At 37.4% G+C, this 17,649-nt stretch overlaps 3 protein-coding genes across 4 annotated transcripts; 1 reads left to right on the top strand and 2 right to left on the bottom strand.

The window, feature by feature from the left end:
• Positions 1-842: 842 nt before the first annotated feature.
• On the bottom strand, positions 843-3,901 carry LOC103946561 (organelle RRM domain-containing protein 2, mitochondrial). Its single transcript, XM_009357283.3, has 4 exons — positions 3,671-3,901; positions 2,302-2,370; positions 2,111-2,217; positions 843-1,215 (listed from the first exon to the last, which is right to left on the bottom strand). The coding sequence occupies exons 1-4, from the start codon at positions 3,822-3,824 to the stop codon at positions 1,117-1,119; spliced, it is 429 nt and encodes a 142-aa protein (XP_009355558.1). The 5' UTR covers positions 3,825-3,901; the 3' UTR covers positions 843-1,116.
• A 5,397-nt stretch (positions 3,902-9,298) lies between these two features.
• Positions 9,299-13,740, top strand: LOC103946556 (mRNA cap guanine-N7 methyltransferase 1). 2 transcript variants are annotated; one of them, XM_048564141.1, is made up of 12 exons: positions 9,299-9,643; positions 10,118-10,257; positions 10,369-10,416; positions 10,497-10,568; positions 11,428-11,529; positions 11,697-11,753; positions 11,873-12,011; positions 12,273-12,337; positions 12,458-12,571; positions 12,747-12,870; positions 12,957-13,018; positions 13,138-13,740. In XM_048564141.1, the coding sequence occupies exons 1-12, from the start codon at positions 9,568-9,570 to the stop codon at positions 13,231-13,233; spliced, it is 1,095 nt and encodes a 364-aa protein (XP_048420098.1). In that variant the 5' UTR covers positions 9,299-9,567; the 3' UTR covers positions 13,234-13,740. The 2 variants fall into 2 exon arrangements, with proteins under 2 accessions (XP_048420098.1, XP_009355555.2); XM_009357280.3 differs by having other exon boundaries at positions 9,302-9,643; positions 10,348-10,416.
• An 824-nt stretch (positions 13,741-14,564) lies between these two features.
• LOC103946557 lies at positions 14,565-16,317 on the bottom strand. The gene is made up of 3 exons (XM_009357281.3): positions 15,952-16,317; positions 15,102-15,288; positions 14,565-14,951 (listed from the first exon to the last, which is right to left on the bottom strand). Exons 1-3 carry the CDS (start codon positions 16,314-16,316, stop codon positions 14,565-14,567), a joined length of 939 nt encoding a protein of 312 aa, XP_009355556.2. The 5' UTR covers position 16,317.
• Positions 16,318-17,649: the final 1,332 nt, after the last annotated feature.

Below are 17,649 nucleotides of genomic sequence, written 5' to 3'. Positions count from 1 at the left end.
TGCCTGGAACCCAGAAGTAGTTGACCAACCACACCGCCAATTCCACACCACAAAATAACAGTTGTTCACCCTACATCATACCATATACAGACCTTTAAAAACCCCAAATAATAACAATTCTATACCACATATCAACAATATCAAAATAGACAAAACAAACATGAAAATTATCACCAATTAGCCTGCAAACCGAAAAGAACAACCAAACCTCACAACTATATCCATTGCCAAAAGACCAGCAACAACACAGTTCCAACACCAAAGAAGTAGGATAAGAATTCAGAACGAAAGAAGGGGGTGGGCCAAAGCTCCGCACATAACCCAATGCCTTGATTTCACTCACTTAAAACTGAATGAATGACGATTTGTTCTCTAGGTGAGCAATGGACACAATAGCTCAATTGGACTTCTCATTCGAAGGCGGACAAATTGACAGCAAAAGACAATCTTGAAGGCTAGATCTGTAATATGGGTCAGAGATTTGAGGTTCATTTGGGGCCAATGGAAATCTAGAACACAATGGCGAGAAATAGAGAGAACTTGGATGATAATCAAAAGAGGAGAAATCAATTTCCCAAAATAAAAAGTTGCTCAGGCCCACTGCCTCGAACATCCTCGGATTGAGGCAAACTAGGGTCATAGCCTGGATTCTCTTTGTGAGGATCTAGAAGATCAATTAATTATATCCATTCATCATTCATTATACGATCAAAAATCATTTTAAAATTTTTATTTAAAATTAAATACAAACAATACCTAAACGTCTACCTCTCTCTGATGGTGAACCTTAATTATTAGTTTTTCGAAAGAACACAATACCAGACAACCACCAAGCAAAGTCATTAAAAAATAAAGTTAGGTTTAGAATAGATGATTTATCAGAAGAAATTTCGCAACAGGTTTACAAAAGCAAACGGTCTTGCAGACCACATTAAAACTTACGAATTATACTACATTTGACTTGTCTTTAGATTAGGACAATCTCCACTTCATTTCAGAAATCGCAGGCAATGAAGACCACCCAACCTCGAACCAAAAAATGAAGTATGATCAATAAACTCCAGCTGTTGATAAATATTATTAACCTGACAAGCTTTCTCGCCCTGGATACAGGATTTAATAACGGCTATATGGAGAAGCCATATTGATCTGAGGTGGTGGAGGCGGCTGTCTTGGTCTTGCGTATTCAGCAAATATGACCCAACCATCGAGAAACTATGCACAAACAAAACAAAAACTTCAGTTCCAAGATAGATAAGTGTGTACAACAAGTGCCAGAGAAAGGGTCATATCAAAACTTGGAAACTTTCGCGTTTAAAGGGCCTTAAAAGTTTAAGTAAATTCCCAAACAGGCCTCAATAACATTTTTTTGTTCAATGCATGATAACTAAATAACCATAACCTCTGTATTATGAAATACTTATTTTCACACTCGTAAAAGCTTCCTGCACTTATGAGTTTAGACAACGTGACATTATGGTGGCTAATGATCTTTGGACACCAGACCATGTGGTTTGCAGGTTAGGGGATGAACGTGCAACCAAATTGGAGATATGGAGCTTGCAGATTGAGATTTGATATATCCTAGAGGAAGTGACCATTTTCGTAGTCAGAAAAAAGTAAACTTATTGGGTTTTTAGGATAGATGTCTTTGAAAGAAAACTAAATATGCTAAAACTGCTTCAGTGCTTGGAATGTTAAGTTCATGCAATCATCAGGGTTCCGACCGGAAATTCCTTATATTGTGCTCATATCAGTCATAGAGCTTCCTTCTGAATGGAAGCAAAGTAAGTGCATTCTGTTTGCCTTGAGCCGGCGGGAAGTAACTGAAAACATTTTCAAAAGGAATTTTCTTTAATTAATGTTTTCATGAAGAGTTGGCAAACTATTTTTTAGAAGCAAGAGTTTCAACTTGTTAAGCATCTTTCATTTTTACAGTTCTGAAGTTCAAGATGTCAATATAGGAAATAGACCACCCAACAAATAAGGAGAACCCTTTTGTTGGGTTGGGAGACGCCATACTGATAATTGCTGAAATATTGTGTTTTCGTACTAATTTACCATGTGGTATCTAATATATCCAACAATGCAAGGAATACTATCAACTGACCTTTCCATCCATGCCCTCTATGCCTTTGGCAGCATCTTCTAAGGTAGCATACTTTACAAAACCAAATCCCTTAGAATATCCTGATACCCGATCAGTTACCACTCTAGCTGTAAACGGAACAGAATCAGTAATCAGTATGAACGAAAGAAAATATTAAGTAAAAGTAACAATTGTACAGAATAACTACACACCATGAACTACTTCACCAAACTGAGAAAAGGCTTCGTGTAGTTTTTCTGTAGTAGTACGTTTGCTGAGCCCTGAAAACAAACAGATAAGTGACCTAATAAAATTCATAGTACATCAAAAGGGAACTCAAAGTGTGATTAAGTCTACACTACTGAAGTCTGCGAGGCACTTATCTACTAAAGAAAAAAATGGAAGAAGTTAATCTAAAAATAAACAGAAGACAGAGCAATAGCTCTCAAGATAATCAATGCACACGGTTCATTTCTGAAACTCTTCAGGTGATTAACAAAAATAAATTGTTGCCTTAAAAAATAAATTCTCACTCCCAGCCATTAATAATGATGGTCAGAACAGATCATAGAAGATACATCTGACTGACGGGCCATGTGAAACAAAACAAAAGCTCATTGATGAAGAGTCGCCTATTCGTTGTTAGCATCAAGTGATTCATGTGGTTCATGGATTTTCAAAATTCAATTTCATACCCATTAAATACATCAGTCTTTTGCACACTCACAAATTACATTGACCGAGGAGCAAACAATCATTTAAAAGATACTATTTATTCCTTCTATTATGCCTGACATTAACGACTAATGTCAAGGAAAGAGATAACAAAAACTCGAAATTTCTGACCCCTTTAATAACAATTCCACTTTTAGTTTTTATCTTTCGTTTTCATTTTGTGTTAGAGATGGAGGGGAAATGCAAGGAAGAAACGAGAGATATGGAGGGATATACATAAGTGGAGGAAGGATGGTCAGACAGGCGTAGAAGAAATATACAGGTACAAAAACGAAATAGTTATCAAACGGTGAAAACTAAAACCAAACCCTCCACCAGCCTTCTTCAAGCATCAACAGTGAAAACTAAATGCAAAGTAGTTATCAAACGGGACCGAACATATCCAACATCTAATATGAGTCTACAATTAAGAAGTTGCAAAATTTAACCCTGCAACACTCTGTTTGGTTTGTCAAAAAAAAAAAAAAGAACAAAAGAAAAAAAAAAGGAAAATTGAAAAACAACAGTCTGTAACTAATTAGGGTTTCTGTAACTAAAAACAAAATGGGAAACTGTAGAAGTAAGCAAACCAATAAAATAAGCGGGGACGTTCAGTTTCTAGGTTGCAAGTAATAAGCAAATACTAAACAAAACAAAAAGGTTATGATTTCCTGTAATTATTTCTGCATTTTCTCAGCAACCACAAACTCATAAACTCCAAAATCACTGAATAAGCGGCACAAAGATGCGAGCTTTTTACATATTAAAGAAAAATAGACCAAAAAACGGACGACCCATAAGAGATATATAGGTAAATATGAAGGAAATGTGGGGGAAAACGGGAAAAGGGGGAAGAGAGGGAGATACCGGAGACGAAGAGGTTGGTGCTCGGCTCAGCCTGCTCTCGAGCCGAGGGCGTTGCAGAGTTCATTGGGGGAATGAAACTTGTTGAGAAGAGCCGACTCAAGCCGCGAGTGGACCCCGCCGCGGCGGCCGCCGCTGCTCTCAATGTCAAAGCCATTGTCTTTGCGTTCGAGGGTTTATGCTGCAAAATAGCCTAAAACCCTTTTAGCTAAATCCGCGATGTTGGCTTTCTAGAGAGAGGTTGAGGAAGATTGGGGAGCTGGTTGGCGAAGTTACGATATTGGCCTCCGTTTCTAATGAGTAACGGTCTAAAAATGGTTAAATTGGATATGGATATTTTCGTCCAACAGCTATACAAATTTCAGGCCGAAGAGTGAGCCCAACAAGCAACAACCACTTCAAAGTCGGACTTGGGTTTAAGAATCCAGTACGATCTGATCGACCCATTTGTCTTTTCATCTTACAAATAAAAAAGAATACCATTAAATCGTAGTACTAAATAGTAAATTTTGTTATGTTTTGAGCTTGCCAACTTCACCAACCAGCTCTCCAATCTCTTCCATTTGTCTAGTTACGAACCTCAAACAATATCATATGACTAGAGTGGACATTCGAGAATCTTCTTCTAGCATTTTTTATAATTCTAATGGTTAAGAAATATTTCCTCTTTATTCTATATTCGAGTTTTGGGATTTTGCATTTAGGTTCAACATTTAGCCACACTATTCTATCTAATTGATCACTCTCACGTTTCGACGACGTTTAATGAGTTTCAATCATAGGACACCCCTAGCTGTTTCTTCCCAAAACAACAAATTTATTTTATTACAAGAATATAATTTGGCTTTTATAACGCCATTTAAATGCATAACAGACTCTTAGAAAATAAAATTTTCTTGAGTACAACATTATTGAAGGCAAACTATTTTTTTCAAGTAAATTGTAGCAATGGTCGTTCAACTTAAAATCCATTAACATTGATCTCTCAACTCATCAAGATGTGTAGCTATGGTCATTTTCGTCAACTTCGTCAGAATTTTGTCAAAATAAGTTCGATTGGAAGGACCATTGCTATAATTGGGGTTTCTCAACTTATCAAAATGTGTGTTATGATCATTTTCGTTAACTTCATCATAATTTTGTCAAAAATGAGTAATGTTGAAATGATCATTGCTCCAAATGGATTAAAGTTGAGGGACCATTGCTCCAAATAGATTACAGTTGAGGGACCATTTCTCCAGTTGGATTAAAGTTGAGGGACCAATGGTAATGAATTTTTAGTTGAGGGATCATAGCTGTACGTTTTGATGAGTTAAGAAACCAATTGTAATGTATTTTTAGTTGAGTGACCGTTGTTCCAATTAAATTAAAGTTAAGAGAACATTAGTACAATTTACTCCTTTTTTTTCCATCAGGGATCAAACCTTTTTTTGTAACTTTAAAAACACCGGGATCTTCCGCCAACGCTTGCATGCAGATATGAAGGGTGGTTGGGCGCAAAGATAGTGTAATTATCAAACAGCTGCAGAAAAGTAAAATACTAAAAAAACTTGACATTACCTCACTCACATACAGAAAAGACTTCGAACATTATGCCTTCACCTGCTTCAAAACTTTTGGCGACAACTTCAAGAACTGGATCACCTTCGACGAGCCTCATGGTAACGCGCTCCAACGAGCCTCTATGTCATGTATTTTGTAAGAAGGGAAATTCATCTGCTGAACTGTACATTGTTGCGCACAACTCCTCCTGTCTCATGCTGCCACTTATCATAATTACCAGCAATTTTTCAAGGTACCCTCATTTCTCTGTATGATTATACTTCCTAACTCAAACAGTAATCGTTATGCTGTATGTTAAAGAAAACGAAGAAAATGTAACTTAGGTTTTTCTTATTTTTAATGGATTCATTGGATGTCAAATGGTATGAGCATGTACCTGATAAAGAGGAGGGCATAGATGCAGCGCATAGAGCAATTGATTTCTCATTGGGATGGTAACTTCTTTGTAAATGTTTTATGCAGCATGTTTAGGAGATTCCGAAAAATTGTGTTTAAACTTGCGTAACACGGAAAAGTTAATCAGGTTCCTTGATCCACTATTTTTTTGGCGAATATCCTCTTTCAATGGAGATACTTGTAGGTAAGAGATTACCAGAGATTTCTCAAGAAATTCCTGGTTGGAACCATGGACTTTGTTGGCATAAAGCACTACCTACACCACATTATATGCTCAAAACGACAGGACTCAGATTCGAAAGTTCGTAACAGGACTCAGATTCAAGCATCACAAAAATGATGGCAATCCGACAAAGTACATTGCAATTTTTTGCAACCCCAATTGCTTCGATTAAACTTTCAATTAATTGTGTTTCTGAACAAATGAAAAATGTATAATTTCTGGAGAAAAGAACCAAAGAGCATGGCAAGAATGGAAACGATGGGGTTGGAACCGTCGCAGCCTAAGATTGTTGTCCGGAAAGAGCACAGATTGTAGTTTGTGCTGTGCGAAAAGCCTCAGCAAGGTACCGAATGGTGTTAGTTTTAGGTTGCTTGCATAAGTTGCTGGCTTAATCCAAATAGGAGGTGTCAAGTTGCAAGAGATAAAAATCTAATTTTCCCTCACTAGTTTTGCAAGTACTAATTCATCATGCAATTGGAGCCTTAATCTACCAAACAAGATCTACATCATAATCACTCAAATTTGACTAGAGTTTTGCTACGATAGACATTTGGGGTGCGTTTGTTGCATCAAATTATCTCCGACTGGACTAGCTTCAGGGATTAAGCTAGACTGACTTAGATTAGACTAAATTAAACTAACTTAGTAAAACGTTTGGTGTAGTGTCGGACTAAAAAGCTGGACTAACTTCTAATTCTAGTTCAATTCCTAGGCTTCCAATTAAATTACCTATTTTCCTTATATCTTCAACATTAATACGTAGAATGCAATTAGCCAAAACATCAACCTGGAATCCAAATAATCAAGTTTATGATCTCTTATTTTCTTAGAAACCAAACATAATATACATACATATAATTAAGAAACATAATTCGCTGGACAAAATGCATTTGGATAAACAAAGATTGGAGCTTTTAAGCAAATATTTTTATCCTAACTAACCTGCAGAAGATTTCGATAGCTGGACAAAAACTGAAGTTGGTGACTGAACAAAGTTGAAGTTTTGCAAGGAAAGAAGAAGATAATAAATGGGTGAAATTTTTCATCTTTTTAGATTAATTAAAGTTTTAATTCTTATTTTGTGGACTTTCTTTTTCTTGTTTTGGGAGAAAATGGGGGCACTGTCAGTGCATCAACCTCTCTGGGATTCATGCCCCCTCGATGGGCTCTGGTATATTATAAACGAATCTAAAAAATCTCAAGCATAATAACGAAACCCTGGATTCGAAAATGAAAACTGATGAAATGGACAACTCGCAGATGAATAGGAATGGAGGAGAGATTAGACGGTGACGACGAGCTTCAACATTGAGAGCAAAGCCGCTGCCGCTACTGCTGATCTTCAACGTTGAGGACTATTGGGTTGTGGTACTTGGGTTTACTCCGAATGGCAAAAAACTCGAGACGCGCTCAGTGGGATGGGTGAAGCGAGGAAGATGAAGCAGATGGGAAGGGCAAAGTGAGGAAAATGAAGCAGATGGGATGGTCGAAGTGAGGAGGGACGAAGCGGTCTTAGTAGTTCGCTCTGCTTCGACAAGTCTCCCTAAGAACAGCTAACGAAGCGTTTAGCCCATTCGAGTCCCACTTTGTCTCATTAAACTTAGTCAATGCAGTTAACAAACAAGAGATTGGACTAGCACTTAATCCAGTTCAGTCCAATGAAAGCTAGTGAGGGCAAACAAACCCACCCTTGGGGATTCAAAAGTGCCAAAAAAAATGTGTACATCAAAAACGCATTTTGATTGTGTTTGGGTTGTCATAGAAATGACTTTTATCTTCAAAGAAGATGTCAAAACTGTCAAATAGACAAAAACAGACATTTTTAGTAGTAAAAGTGGCTCTAACCGACGAGCCAAATGTTGACTTGGATTGAAGGAGTTGCTTCCAGCCTAAAAAATGATAGCAAGAGAGGTTGATGCCAAATTATTTTTAATTTGATTAATAGTAGGACTACAATAAACACAACCTGTCACATCCCGGCCCGAGGCGGACCATTTTCCGAGCCCGCTCTACCACCGTAGCACGATATTGCCCGCTTTGGGCTTACCATTCCCTCACGGTTTTGTTTTTGGGAACTCACGAGCAACTTCCCAGTGGGTCACCCATCATGGAATTGCTCAAGCCTCCTTCTCGCTTAACTTCGGAGTTCCTACGGAACCCGAAGCCAGTGAGCTCCCAAAAGGCCTCATGCTAGGTAGAGATGGGAATATATATTTAAGGATTATTCCCCTGGGCGATGTGGGATGTCACAATCCACCCCCCTTAGGGGTCCAACATCCTCGTCGGCACACACGCGGCCAGGGTTAGGCTCTGATACCAAATTGTCACATCCCTTGTCACATCCCGGCTCGGGGCAGATCACTTCCCGGGCCCGACTCCACCACCATAGCACAATATTGTCCACTTTGGGCTTACCATTCCCTCACGGTTTTGTTTTTGGGAACTCACGAGCAACTTCCCAGTGGGTCACCCATCATGGGATTGCTCAAGCCTCCTTCTCGCTTAACTTCGGAGTTCCTACGGAACCCGAAGCCAGTGAGCTCCCAAAAGGCCTCGTGCTAGGTAGAGATGAGAATATATATTTAAGGATCATTCCCCTGGGCGATGTGGGATGTCACACAACCTATTTGGTTGAGTAGTCATAGGTAGACCAAAATTTTAGACCAAATATGCAAACTATGTGATGTGTAATCAATAGGAGTTTAAATCTTATGCACCCAAATTTTTGTGTGGTCTCTTTGTGCCCTATCTATTTGAGTGGCACATCTCCTTTGGCTTAATTTATCACTAGTTTTTTTTTTTTTTAATTGAGGAAATAAGTTGAAAAGTCAATATTGTTAAGTGAGGTTTAAATGAAGAGTCAAGTGTCAACAAATAAGATAGGTCACAAAGAGGCATAGGGTTTTGGTTACAAAATATTTGAACTCCACCAATTAGAAATAAGCACGTTAATCAACAATTAAGTAATATTTCAATCATCAATAATCATGTCTTGTTGGTTTACAAACTTTGGTTAGTTGGTTTCCCTAGTATTACTCTATTTGGTTTCTTTGAAATTGTTAATTTCCACCTTCTTTAATAAATAACTCATAAATATAAGTATATAACAAAAGAAAATAATATATAATCAAACATTATGACATTTAGGTGGACTTAGAAAATTTTGATAAGGCGTCAAATTTAAATTTAATGTTTTGTATTTGACATCTTCTTCAAGGGAGATTTTTTAGTATATTAAAAACACGATCGGTATCCTATATGTAATAATAAAATTGATTAAAAATTTAAACAATTAAATTATGCATGCAGTATAACAAACTATTCTCGACACACTAAAAATTTCACCTCGTTTGGAGATGCTCTAAAGAAGCACCCGGAACTTTTGTTGACATGTTTCTAACAAAGCGGTAAAAGCGAAAGGATATATTCTGAAAGCGGTCCCAAATGCGAGGTCCATACAACCTGCAGACATAAAATCTGATACATAAAAACACCACTCAAAGCTACCTATCAATCCTTTCTCCTTCATTCCTTGTCTGTCTCAAATCTCACCTCACTAATAAATAATTATTAAACACAACAAATAGAAACAAAAATAACGTTGCCGTCTGTCCCTGTTTCGCTTCCCTTTGCTTCTTGTTATCAAAGCTCTAAGTTTGTGCCTGCATTCGGTTCTTCCTCGCAGAGTAGTGTGCCGGTGCTATTTCGATTCTTGCCCATGAAACGAGGGTACTCCGAATCGTCCTCCACCTCTCTCGGGCCTCCCCAATCGAGATTCAAGCACAACCCAGAAGGTAAATGACATAAACCCTTTTGTTTTCTGGTTCGGATTTGTGATTCCTTGTGCTGAATTCGCAAACTTTTTGGTTATTTTGGGAGTTTTTGGATCTGGGTTTGTGGGTTTTTGCTGATAAAGTGAAGGAATTTGAAGAGAATTGTACAAGTTTGAACCTTTTTTTTCTTATTTGTTCGTGTCTTGGATTGCCAATTTACCCTTTATTCATTTATTTTGTGTGCCTGATTACTAGGGTGATTAATTCGAACCTGGGATTTTTAGTTCCCCAACTTATTTTGTAACAGAGGAAACTGAGAAGAAGGGAATTTGACTAAAATTTTGAATTTTCTAGTTCTTACTATATTTTATAGCAAAAACAAAGGAAAGCAAATATGTATGTTTACTTTTTTGCCTATGTGTGTGTGTAATAGCCAACATAGGACAATATGTCTTCATGTTTTTCTAATCATGGTTTATTACGTTGTGGTCTTAGGTGATTCAGAGTTCTTGGAGGATGAAACCACAAAAAAATTCGCACGTAAAGTGGCCGATCATTACAGTGCAAGGACAAATCAAACTCTAGAAGAACGAGAAGCTAGTCCAATCATCCATTTAAAGAAGCTTAACAATTGGGTTTGTCTTTTAGTCTTCGAAATACTCCAAAATGGTTTGATCACACTCCTTACTTTTTAGTTGATTATAGTTCCTTATCCTGTTGACCAGATTAAGAGTGTTTTAATCCAGCTATATGCTCATAGAGGAGATGCTGTCCTGGATCTTGCATGTGGCAAGGTATTGCTGGTTCATTTGTATATTTTCTCTTACCCTTCCTTCCGCTAAACGTTCTCTTTTGAATGTATTCTATTGGCTAGGGAGGTGATCTCATCAAATGGGACAAGGCTAAAATTGCGTATTATGTTGGAATTGATATCGCTGAAGGCTCGGTAAGTACTTAAATTTGGTTATACTTAGTTTGTTATCATTTTTCTTTTTGATAAAAGCTTTGTTGGGTCTGTTTTAAGCTCTTCATCGTAGTCAACTATTTATCTTTTAATGGAGTAGAAAAATTGATTCGAGGACCATTTTTTGCTGTATTTCTACACAACCACTAACCTACATTTCAGGATGTGTAATTTTGCATCAGTAGTAATAGACTTCTAGTTGCCTGACATTATAGCTTTTGTGAATTGTCATCTATTCTTTTAATCAACGTTGGAAAATTTGCATTAGTACTTATTGACTTATATTTGTCTTACATTATTGCTATTGTGAAGTGTCCTCTATTCAATTCATTAATGTTTGGGAAAAATTTTATTTTCGATAGTTGTTTAGTTTTTATTTGGTATGGAAGGAAAGTATTTTCCTTGTCAAACGAGGTATGAGTTTGGCAAACTGTGTCATGTGGACAAATCCAGGTTAGGATGATATGGTATTATTCCGTAGGTGAGTTGAGACTTGAGAGGGTTGAAGGCTATTTTTCCGACCTAAGCAACTTCTGTTTTTTCTTTGCTTGTGATTTACTTTTAGTTTTTCTTTTATTTGCACCATCTCATCATGTAGTGATAGATTTCCCAGTTTTTATGACAGTAAAGATCTTTTTGAATGTCATCCTTCTCTTTCATGTATGAAATATTCTTTTTGTGTATGTATTTGTCCGATGAAAAATGAGTGACATTTTTTCTCATGACCTTAGCAAGAGTGTTGGAAGTCATTTTTGTTGTCAGCCTCTTGCCCACAGTGTTATTATTTTTAAAAGTGTGCCGTCATCAACCATCTTATTATTGTGTTCAAATATTTGTACAGATAGAAGATTGTCGTACCCGTTACAATGGCGATGCCGACCATCATCAGCGTCGTAAAAAGTTTACATTTCCCGCACATCTTATGTGTGGAGATTGCTATGAGGTAATTGCAAAATTAATAGCTGCTAACTAAGCCATTGTTTTGTTCCTAGGGAGCTTGCTTTTGCTCTCTATCAAAAAAGAAGCCATTAGGAAGCAGCATATGTGGAAACGCTGTGTGGTGCTTGTATACCATATGATTATTAATGCTATGTATTTGCATGGTTTCAGGTTCGCCTGGATAAAGTCCTGGCTGACGATGCCCCCTTTGATGTTGTCAGTTGCCAGGTGAGCCTCTCGGGCACTAATGGCTTTCTGGTTTCTACCTTATACTGTATAGTAATTAAAAGATTTGAGGGGAGGAAAGCCTTTGAAACTGACCCATTAAAACACATTTTATTTTGCAGTTTGCCTTGCATTATTCCTGGTCTACTGAGGCACGTGCGCGGCGAGCCTTGGCTAATGTATCGGCTTTACTGCGACCTGGCGGTACTTTTATTGGAACAATGCCCGATGCGAATGTGATTATCAAAAAACTTAGAGAAGGTTTATTTTATTCCTTGTTGATTCATTTCCTTTGAGAGTCATTTTAAACTGTGACCTACAAAAAGGAAACAAATTTCACACTCTGATAACTGTCATTTGTCTCATAAGCAATATTTTCTCTCTGGGCGAGTAGATGGTGAAATTCATTAGAAATACGTATTTCCCATTTCATTCTCTTATGTTTAGCATTAAGATTCTTGGGCATAGCAGACTACTTTAACCATTATTTATCGGAGATCCTATTTTCGTTGTGATGTCCAGCTGAAGGATTGGTCTTTGGTAATAGTGTCTACTGGATACGTTTTGATGATGACTTTTCTGAAAAGGTATGACTTTACTCAGATGCTTTGTTTTTCAATTTGGCTATTCTCCAACCCGAGACATTAGAATCTATAAACTATTTGCAATTATTCCTAATTTGACAAATACTTCTTGTATGGTTGCAGAAATTCAAGTCTTCGAGCCCCTTTGGTATCAAGTACAAGTTTCACCTGGAGGATGCTGTTGATTGCCCGGAATGGATTGTCCCCTTTCATGTTTTCAAATCGCTGGTTGAAGAGGTATACTTTCTTCTTTCATCCTCTTGAAATTGCTATTAAGGTTATCAGCACAAACGGTGACAGAAGTGCATTCAGAAGCACACACTGCCATGTGATGGGAGCTATCTGGAACGTTTTCCTACTTGTTAGGCTAATAATCTTCTCGTATTCATATGAATGAATTCACCTTTTGCAGTATGATATGGAGCTAGTTTTCATGAAGAACAACCACGAATTTGTGCATGAGTATATGAAAAAACCAGAATTTGTGGAGTTAATGCGGAGGCTTGGTGCATTAGGTGATGGTAACCAAGATCAAAGTAAGTTTGTTGCCTATCAACTGTGAAAATATGGTTTCGGTTGCTTGTGTCTGATAATGCATCTCATTCCGCTTGTCAATATCCAGGCACACTATCGAAAGACGAATGGGAAGTAGCTTATCTCTATTTGGCATTTGTCTTGAGGAAGGTGAGCGACCGTGAGCGCACGCTTGTAGTACCCCGATGCGATTTTTCATTACTGTGTTGCTGTTACCATTATTGTAGTCTGTTTGCATTTGCTGTGTGTTAAATCTGTGTTGTTTTCAGCGAGGGGAACCTGATCGGACACAAGTAAACGGTAGAAGAGACAAAGGGAAGATGAACATATTAAAGGAGGACGTCATGTACGTAAGTAATGAGTAGTGCAACGCCAATTATGTCTCGAAGATCCATTTTTACAGCAGAAGACAAGAATGATCGGCAGCACAGGAGAAACGTGCTTGGCCAAATGGGAAAGCCGAAGAGCCGACTCCCCACAATGTTCGACTAGCTACTATCTTTTCTTTTTTTTTTTTTTTTTTTTTTTCCCTTGAGTACACGGATATATTTTTACACTGATGGGAGGGGGAAAATAGTTAAGCCACACAATGGGTAACCTAATTTGATGTTGAATTCACTTATAAGTGAAGAGGAATATCACCAAACCGTAGTGCTGAGTGACTCGACTAGCTACTATCAGCTTTGTAGATTTACAAAGATCCAATATTTGTAACTCTCATCGTAATCAACGCTCCGTAGGAAATAACAGTTTGTAGTAATGAGAAATAGTTTTAACCAATCAGAAGTGAACCCCAGCCAAATGTAACAAATGAATTACATTGTTTACTTTTTTTTACCTTGTATTTTATTTGTGGCGTTTAACGACGTTTATCTCTTCGCATGCGATCTTGTGTTCGATTCTCTCTCTTCGTCAATATTCGTTTTATGAGTTATGGTTAGGGAGCCCAAAAACATAGGTGTCATCAGTCTAACCCCTCTTCGATTATTTTTGCATGAGCACTTTCAGAATTATACGTAGAATCAGTTACATTATTGTAGTCTGTTTGGCTATGAATATGTGTTGGAAGAACAAATCTAATTTTCGAGAGGAACCTGATCGGACGCATGTGAATCGTAGACGACACAAAGGAAAGATGGATTTGTCGGAGGACGACATTGTTTACTTTAGCAATGATTAAAAACAAGATATAAACACACAGGAAAACCAAAAGGAACCTTCTTCCATTGGCATGGAGCTAAAGCCACACAACAATTACTTTCTTCAATTCATCTCACCATCCTCAGTTTCTCAACCTTGTCATTTTTTTTTATACAATTATGGATTAATCAAGGCTGTGGCTAGCCGCCAATAGCGTCAGCCAACCTAAGACGCTAAACTAGTCAAGATCAAGCATTCTAAATGCATAAATCACAACGAAAACCTGACAACAAAACATTCCCAGAAAGTTAACCATAGAAGCTGCATAAGCTGTACATGCTATCTAACTAGCTTCTCTATTTGATTAAACGATCTGTTAAGCATTTACCAACAGAAAAAGAAAAAGACTACCTACGCCAAAGAAATACGCACGCAGCTTGCTCATCTGATGGCAATACTTTCGGCATCAAATTTGCTTTTATTTATTCCACAATACTCATTAGGCAGAGATAAACACATTTGGGATTGTTTTTTCGGCAGATTCACCTAGAATTAACTAGGCACGCTTCAGCAAGACCACCATAACAACCATAACTGCTAGTCCCATGAATGCAGATGCTACAACTGACTTTGTATTCCCTCCATCCGCTTCAGTCTCAGCTGCAGGGGGTTCGAAAATGTTCTGGATGAATGACGAAAAATCACTGACCCACTTCTCCACTGTCAGCTTGATTTTCTGCACAAAACCACCGAGCATATCTTCCAAGCGGTCAGATTTCTCTGATTCGTCTTCAAGCTTCTTGTGTGAAACTGGATAGGTATCTGCCGCATATTCTTCCATGTAACGATTATAGTTCTTGTTGGCCATAAATTGCTTGACCGCAGAATTTTCCATCATAGCATTCCAGATATTCGGATCACTTGCAATTGAAGCAACAACATTCTGGGGGCATGAAACCAAGAAAATCAATTAAGTCCGCTAACAAATTATACAAAGCCATCCATCTTTACAATTTAAGAAGAAAAGTCACACGCCAGATTTCATGTTCAAAGAAACTGGATCCCGGAACGGGCAAAGGTTGAAATCAATTACCTGAGCTTCAGAACTTCGACTCAGCATTTCAAATGCATGAAGAGCATGTTTCGGCACCGAAGTCCTAGCAAGAAGCAGGGATTCCATCTCCTCGGGTTCAGGGTTTGTGATCAGAGACAGTCCAGCCACATTATCAGCAGCAGACACTTCCCCAAAATCGGTAGATTTGGGTGAAGAAAGATATACCCTAAAAGTTCATGTACAGTACGCGTGATAGAACAAACGTTAGTCTACAGATTATACATATAGATCAATAGGTGCCTCGTAACGGTCCAACCGATCATACTTATACAAGGGGAAAACTTTGGACCTCCCAAAATACGGAATCACAAATACAAGCAAATGTTCAACGAAGACATCTACGGATCAATCGACGTCATGTGGATGATCAGAAATTGTTAATTCCATTCAAAAACCAATAAACTCAACAAATCTATTTTCTTCGCACCGAAACCATTCCCGTAATTAATTTCTTCCACATTTGACCGAAATAAAGTACATAATTTCTTCACCCGTTCATATACAACAACAAAATCGGCTTCAACATTTCAATAATTTCATTTATCCCAAATGAAAAATTCCCAAAAACTAGAAAAGAACAATCTCAAACATTCTCTTTCTATTTTGCAATTTGTAATTCAAATAAAGCAATTCCACAAGAAATGTAAATTTCCAATAATTGCAGAAAAGTAAATTTTCATAATTTTGCAATTTTCTCTCTTATTTTCTCGTTAACCAAACAGAGCATAACACAAGCTACACAAAATAGAATGGAAATTCATTGGAAAATATGAACAATAAATAACACAATTAAATTAATTTATCATTTTCATTTGTGGAGAAATTATACTTATCGAGGGCGTCTTTCAATTCAGCGGTGGCCTCTTTGGCCTCCTTGAAGCTCGGCGCAGCGTCGAAGACAACCCTCGGCATCGGCTCGCCACCCGACATCACCAGATCATCTTCTCCAGCGCCGACCACCTGCCAGTCGACAAATTCGTCGCCAGCGTCCCACGCAAGCTTCTCGATCGCCGCCACTTCAGCTCCGCCGTTATTCTGAGCCGTGAGGGTCGCTGCCACGGGAATTGAGGCCTTGCGGACCGAATGGCCAGTCGGCGAAGAAACGCCCAGCGCGCCGCGGAGTATGCCACCGTGGACAACGCCGCCGATCCCGGCAACCTTTGCTACCGACCTCACGACTCCGCCACCTCCCATAATTTTTTACGGCTGTGAGAGTGGTAAAACCCTAGAAAGTACAAACCTTGAAACCTCTCGCGCTTTCTTACTCTCTCGCCGATTGATGTTTGTCGGAGGATAATCGGATTTATACGAATTTGTGGAGGGGAGAGAGTGTGTGGAGAGGGAGAGAGAGAGAGAGAGAGAGAGAGAGAGAGAGAGAGAAGGATTATTTATTTATTTTCTTTTTTTGTGAGAAATTGAGTGGAAACGTAATCTGCGAGGGAATTTCCCTATTACCTCGACACAGGCACTGTCATCTTTAATGATCGCTGTTGGGTTACCACGTGAATTATTAATATTCCAGAATAATGCTATTTATATTATGTTTTTATATCATCTTATGTGGCATCTACGGTGGACATCTACATCATTTGAAAAATTTACAAAACCCAATCAAATGAAGGAGAAATAACTTCTCGTATACCACAAACATCATTTAATTAACTTTTTTTTCTTAATTATTATTTTATTAAATAATGAACTAAATTTAAAAAATATGATTAATTTAAATAATGTAACTGTTCACATCAAATGCCACCTAAGGTGGTATGAAAATATAGTACAAAAACATGATATAAATAAGACTACTCTTATTTTCGTTCACTTGTTTTTGGTTGCTGTTTTTTAAAATATCTTCGATTTTTTTATTGGAATTGTTATTGTCACTCTAAAATTCTCATTCTACACTTCAAACTTTTTATATTTAGAAAAAAAAAATACAATTGTGAAGAGTGTAAAATAAAATTTTTAAAGTGTTAATAACACTTCTTTTTTTTATTTATTTAAAACCCGATATTTTCAATTTTATCCAACTTTTTAAGGTTTTATGTTTAATTTTAAAAATAATTTAGACCAAGAACTAGAAATTAAAAAACAGAGGTCGTAGATACGCGAATAGTCAAATGAGGACAGAAAGAAAGTAAAATTTTATCATGTTTCGATGTACGGTATGCATTCAATATTAAAGGTAATGTTTTTATTTGGTCAAAAAGTTCAAGAAATTCAACAGTCTAAAAACGCTGGTGTATACTAGTGACACAACGATTTGGTGCATGGTAGAAAATTTTGAAGATAAATTATTTTTTCTTAGTTAGAATTTTTATTTAACTTCTTTTAATTAGATATAAAATAGGTAAGATTTATTGTGTGACATGCAAGAAAGATGTTTAAATAGAATTATCTTGATTTCTCTGATTTAGCATTATCATTATTCATTTAAGTGTGCAAGATTCAAAATTTATATTATTTTAAATTCAAGTTTATTGGAGAGATTTATCCATAAGTTTAAGCTCTCTTTAGGGTTTTCTAT

This window comes from the organism of the source record quoted next, unplaced genomic scaffold, assembly GCF_019419815.1.
Source record: "Pyrus x bretschneideri cultivar Hongxiangsu unplaced genomic scaffold, Pyrus_bretschneideri_v1 Contig38, whole genome shotgun sequence".
Lineage (NCBI taxonomy): Eukaryota > Viridiplantae > Streptophyta > Magnoliopsida > Rosales > Rosaceae > Pyrus > Pyrus x bretschneideri.
Note: the sequence above shows the minus strand (reverse complement) of the source record. Positions and strands in the feature narration are given on the sequence as shown.

Coding starts and splice junctions, on each gene's coding strand:
- LOC103946561 (XM_009357283.3), bottom strand. CDS start 3,824: ATGGCTTTGACATTGAGAGCAGCGGCGGCCGCCGCGGCGGGGTCCACT. Junction 2,371..3,670: donor CACCAACCTCTTCGTCTCCG/GTATCTCCCTCT, acceptor GTTTGTTTTCAG/GGCTCAGCAAACGTACTACT. Junction 1,216..2,110: donor TAGAGGGCATGGATGGAAAG/GTCAGTTGATAG, acceptor GTTTGTGCATAG/TTTCTCGATGGTTGGGTCAT.
- LOC103946557 (XM_009357281.3), bottom strand. CDS start 16,316: ATGGGAGGTGGCGGAGTCGTGAGGTCGGTAGCAAAGGTTGCCGGGATC. Junction 15,289..15,951: donor TTGAAAGACGCCCTCGATAA/GTATAATTTCTC, acceptor ATGAACTTTTAG/GGTATATCTTTCTTCACCCA. Junction 14,952..15,101: donor GTCGAAGTTCTGAAGCTCAG/GTAATTGATTTC, acceptor TCATGCCCCCAG/AATGTTGTTGCTTCAATTGC.
- LOC103946556 (XM_009357280.3), top strand. CDS start 9,568: ATGAAACGAGGGTACTCCGAATCGTCCTCCACCTCTCTCGGGCCTCCC. Junction 10,569..11,427: donor TTGATATCGCTGAAGGCTCG/GTAAGTACTTAA, acceptor ATATTTGTACAG/ATAGAAGATTGTCGTACCCG. Junction 12,871..12,956: donor TGATGGTAACCAAGATCAAA/GTAAGTTTGTTG, acceptor GTCAATATCCAG/GCACACTATCGAAAGACGAA.